Source organism: Lathyrus oleraceus, chromosome 6 (assembly GCF_024323335.1).
Source record: "Lathyrus oleraceus cultivar Zhongwan6 chromosome 6, CAAS_Psat_ZW6_1.0, whole genome shotgun sequence".
NCBI classification, from domain to species: Eukaryota; Viridiplantae; Streptophyta; class Magnoliopsida; order Fabales; family Fabaceae; genus Lathyrus; species Lathyrus oleraceus.
The window spans coordinates 379,700,736-379,705,887 of record NC_066584.1 but is presented as its reverse complement, the minus strand read 5'-3'; the positions used below and the strand labels follow the sequence as shown (position 1 = coordinate 379,705,887).

The 5,152-nt window shown below is 34.1% G+C and overlaps 1 protein-coding gene across 1 annotated transcript; it reads left to right on the top strand.

Annotated features, from left to right (window-relative positions):
* The first annotated feature begins 293 nt into the window (after positions 1-293).
* On the top strand, positions 294-4,760 carry LOC127092232 (SEC12-like protein 1). Its single transcript, XM_051031079.1, has 10 exons — positions 294-744; positions 1,083-1,183; positions 1,571-1,703; positions 1,828-1,919; positions 2,150-2,249; positions 2,356-2,428; positions 2,546-2,666; positions 3,368-3,487; positions 3,627-3,697; positions 4,256-4,760. The coding sequence occupies exons 1-10, from the start codon at positions 568-570 to the stop codon at positions 4,450-4,452; spliced, it is 1,185 nt and encodes a 394-aa protein (XP_050887036.1). The 5' UTR covers positions 294-567; the 3' UTR covers positions 4,453-4,760.
* Positions 4,761-5,152: the final 392 nt, after the last annotated feature.

Sequence of the window (5,152 nt, the reverse complement as noted above, 5' to 3'; positions counted from 1 at the left end):
AGAATCACATAGCAAAAAAGGAAAGGGTTAACCAAATTGTACTTTACTATTGTTGTACGGTGAATTTGTCACGATGCGGCACATCTTAACCATCTCTATACAATGCCGCGTAATCTTTAACGAATATTCTCACAGTTGACAATGTTAGCCGAACCCATCCTCCTTTCCCCCATTAAACAAATCACTTCAAATATTCTTATAATAACACTTTATTAGTAAAAAAAGTAATTAATTCAATTATTTAATTGTTAAAAACTTTTTGATTTTTATTAAAGTTATCTATAAACCTAAATCACGAGAAATCTGATAAACCTAACTCTGAAAGCAGATACAAAAAGTGAGGCATGTCTAGTTGATAGTAATAATAATAATAATGAATGAATAAAAACAAAGTAAAGGCAGTTTGTGTCCTACTTGCGCCCTATTCATTGACCTTGTTTTCTTTTTTTCACTCTCTATATTATATATAAACATTCCGAATCAACCATTTCAGAAGAAACCCTTGTTTTTCACTTCTGCAATTGAGAAAAAAAAACAAAGCGAAGTTTCCAATTTCAGAATATTTTGATGGAGAATGATTCAGGGTCACCTCAGGGTCCGGTTACATGCGGCTCGTGGATTCGGAGGCCTGAAAATCTCAATTTAGTTGTTCTCGGAAGGTCCAGGCGTGGGAATTCATCTCCTTCTTTGCTTCAGATTTTCTCTTTCGACCCTAAAACTGTTTCCATGTCTACTTCTCCTCTGGTATTACTCTTCGATTATTAATCTCTGTATATATGTGTTTAGTTACGTGTGTGTTGAGTGAGTAGAGTAATCCATTTGAAACATTAATCTGTTTTGTGCATGAGTATGGATCATCTACTCGTAAGACTTTTCCAACACGTATGTGTGTCATACAAGTGTCGGGCACAGACGCGTATAGGACACCGCCACACGTGTCTGTGCTTCATAGGGGTGTAATTGTTATTATACACTAATTTTGTTATTGAATTGTGTTTCTAATGTTGAGCTTTTGGAATGACGAATTGGAAGAACAATTTTTGTGTGGTTCTAATGAGATTATTGTTTAATTGATCTTTCAGGCCAATTTTGTGTTAGAAGCAGAGGAAGGTGATCCTGTTGCTATTGCTGTGCACCCTAACGGCGATGATTTTATGTGCTCTTTAAGCAATGGTAGCTGCAAGTAAGCTTCTTTTGTATTCATCATGGGGTTTGAAACCTTGCTAGCATTTTGCATTTCTCAAAATTACAGCTACTGCATACTGCCACTTTAAATAACTTTCGGATCAGAAGACCGACATTTAATCAAATTTAAAAGAAAATATAAAACTGTAGGCTCAGTTGTACCAGAGTTCTTTTGTACAGTTTCTTGTTGGCATAATAGACTAACAAGCTTTACTTTGATTATACGAGCTTATACCCTATAAGCTTGCAGTTTGACCTTACCAAACAAAGCCATATTTGTTTCTTAAGCATTGTTTGCAGATATTTTATCTCGAGTTACCATTTTTTCTCCATTGGAGACAAAACCAAACATGTGTAGATTGAAGATTTTCTTTGTGGCTTACAGATTGTTTGAGCTGTATGGTCATGAAGCAAACATGAAGCTGTTGGCCAAGGAACTAATCCCTCTACAGGGTATTGGTTCCCAAACATGTATTACATTTAGTGTTGATGGATCTAAATTTGCTGCTGGTGGGTTGGTAAGCATCACTCTAGATTCCAACCAATTGCATTTATTTCCCGTGGGCTGTGGCACTTTTGAGTTCTTCCTCTTCCGAAGTGAGTCTTGTTTGTTTTACTTTGATTGATCCTTAACTCGTGTAGGACGGATGTCTCAGAATTATGGAGTGGCCTAGCATGAGCATAATTTTGGAGGAACCAAAAGCACACAAATCTGTGCGGGATATGGATTTCAGGTAGAAAATTATTGAGCAACTCTCTATCTGGATCCTTCTATAAATGCTCTCGTTTATGCATCCAGTAGATAGATCCTTCTATAAATGCTCTCGTTTATGCATCCAGTATAATTTTATGCAGATACAATGTTTTACACAATTACAGTGTGCTTATATTATAAACATCTTGTTCCTTAAAGTTTTGATACAGTGATACTTACGGTATTGCACTTCGTTTTGTCTTACTTCAGTCTAGACTCTGAATTTCTAGCTTCAACTTCTACGGATGGTTCAGCAAGAATTTGGAAAGTTGAAGATGGTGTTCCTGTGACTACTTTGTCTCGCAACTCGGTATAGTGTGATTGATTTCAGAACTTTCTCTGGAGTTTTTTCTTGACAAGAACCTGTGCAGTTACTTGTACCCCTTGATCGAAATTTTTTATTTATGTATGTTTAGGATGAAAAAATTGAATTATGCCGATTTTCCAAGGATGGAACCAAACCTTTTCTATTTTGTGCCGTTCAAAAAGGTATACGAGTATCTTGTTTTGAGTATATTCTAGAGTTTTAATTTTTTATTTGTATATCTGTCAATTCTCTTTTGATCAAGTATGGCCTTGATCATCGATGCCTCTAATTTTAAGCAGGGGATAAGTCTCTAACTTCAGTTTGGGACATGAGTTCATGGAACAAAATTGGGCATAAGAGGCTGCTTAGGAAGTCGGCTTCAGTAATGTCTGTTAGCCACGATGGGAAATACCTTTCTCTGTAAGAACCTATATTTGCCTTGTAGTAATACATGCCAGTCGTTTTCTTATTTGATTGATAACACATTGTCTATATTATAGCACATTTAAGTCATTTGAATTGTGAGGTGAGATTTTGATTTTGGTCATATTGCCAAAACTAAAGTGTGAAGAAAAGAATGTTTGCACTTATCATGATTTTCCATCTTATTAAACGATCTCTGTTTTTCAACCTATAGCATTGCATTTAAGTTTAGCTTGCAGTGATTGCTTTTTTGAGTTTCTTCTCCTGTAAACCCTTTCAACCTTTGCACATATAAGTCATCTAGGTCTCAGACAGATTACCAAATCATTTTTCTTTCTTAATTGCCGAGTTCTTTAACTTCTGTGTTCCTTACCTTTTCTTAAACACTTGTTCTACCTTTTCTTAAACAGCGTAGCTAATTGTGTTCTACGTTATCATGTTCATTTCTAATTTATGCCGTATCCAAATAGCTGCGCTGTTTTCTCTTTGGGACCATTCAACTTAATACGAATTTGATTGCTTGTTTAAAACTACCAAAGAAAGAAACTTAAAATTGTAAATATGTTGTTGTCAAATATTTATAGCACACATCAGATAAAATCTGTTCATTTTTTTTAATAAAAAAGTAAACTTGTGATGTGATGAGCACCTTACCTTGCTTGTATAATCTTGAACTCATCGGATTGCTATAATTTTAGGGCAAGTAAAGATGGAGACATATGTGTTGTTGAAGTAAAAAAGATGCAGATACACCATTATAGCAAGAGACTACACCTCGGTACAACTATTGCAACTTTGGAGTTCTGTCCTAGTGAAAGGTAATTGTCCATCCATGCTCTATTGGTTTAATTTGCCACATTTTTTTATGTATTATCAATCATCATATGCCAAAAAGTTCGTGTTTATTAGCCTAATAAATCAACTTTATTGGTCCTGAGCTTTTATCGTTTTATGCAGGGTTGTCCTTACAACCTCAGTAGAATGGGGAGCATTGGTCACTAAACTTAATGTACCTAAAGATTGGAAAGGTTATCTCTCTTCCCCCTCCCCTCTCTCTCTCAAGTCCACACATGTCCTTTGTGGGACCATAGAATATATCAGAAATAATATTTTAACACAAATTTGACAATAGTTTTTTGATGGTTAGTTAACACAAAATTCAAATACGTGGTTTGTTATTTTTGGTGAATAGTTAAAGAATATGCACTACAAATTCAAGCAAGGTTTTTCAACTCATTAACCGTTTACTAAATGTAATTAACAATAATCTTAAACGTCACTAACCACAAATTTCAAGTGTTCATATATACATGATACTCATCAATCATCCAAATTTTATTCAAATATACACGATTTTCAGGTGATAAAATAAACATGATATCCATTCACCGGCATACATGAAAAATTATGGTTAATGACGTTCAGAATTGTGGTTAATTACCTACAGTGGATGATTAATGAGTTACAGTACCTTGTTATATTGGTTAAGCATTCAAATTACTGTCTAACATGTTTGTCAAAATAACACAATTCAGAATGTAATGTCCATTGAATTTGACATTTTAAATTTGTTTTGAAACATGCAGAGTGGCAGATATACTTGGTGCTTTTAGGACTATTTTTAGTGTCAGCAGTTGCATTTTACATATTCTTTGAAAACTCTGAATCATTCTGGGGAATTCCGGTGGGAAAAAACCAACAAGCAAGACCAAGGTTTAAACCAATGATAAGAGACCCTCAATCATTTGATGATCAAAACTCCTGGGGACCGGTAGATATGTAACCGCATCGACATTCTTCGACGTCGTTCGGTTGGAAGCAGTATCAGTAGTAGCTGTTATGTAAGTGGTAACAACATTGATCTCAGGAGGGATCACACATTGTAGATTTAGACAATTGATTGCTATTATGAGCATTTATTTTGGTTTCCTTTTCTCTTTGCTGAAATTTTTTGAAGTTGATTTGTAATTTAGTTTTATAAATAGGAATAGTCAAATTGGTTTTTGAAATATTGCATGTTGCTCTAGAGGCTGTGATGTAACCATGGATGAGTTTTCTACTCAAGACATTTGGGGCATATTTTCCACTTAAGATTTCAAAATTTCAAAATATTATGTAGGTACTGTTATATTCTTATATGAACATTACATTAGAAATAGAAATCCTTTGCAAAAAACATCACATTTGAAATATATATTATATTTTGACACCTTAATATAAGGAACTTAAGATGCCGAATTTTTATTTAAATAAGCAAGTTTTTCAATTAAACTTTTTAAATAATCACTATTTTAAATTATTTATAAATATAACATTTTTTTATGCACCCCTCTAAAGTATGCGTCAGTTGGGTCGGATTGACACATGCATGTTGACATTGAGCTTAGATGTCAATAGCAATGGCACATGCATGCAGATGAAGTCAATGCAATTGACATGGTGCATGCTTGTAATATTAATTTTAAAAAAATGTTATATTTATA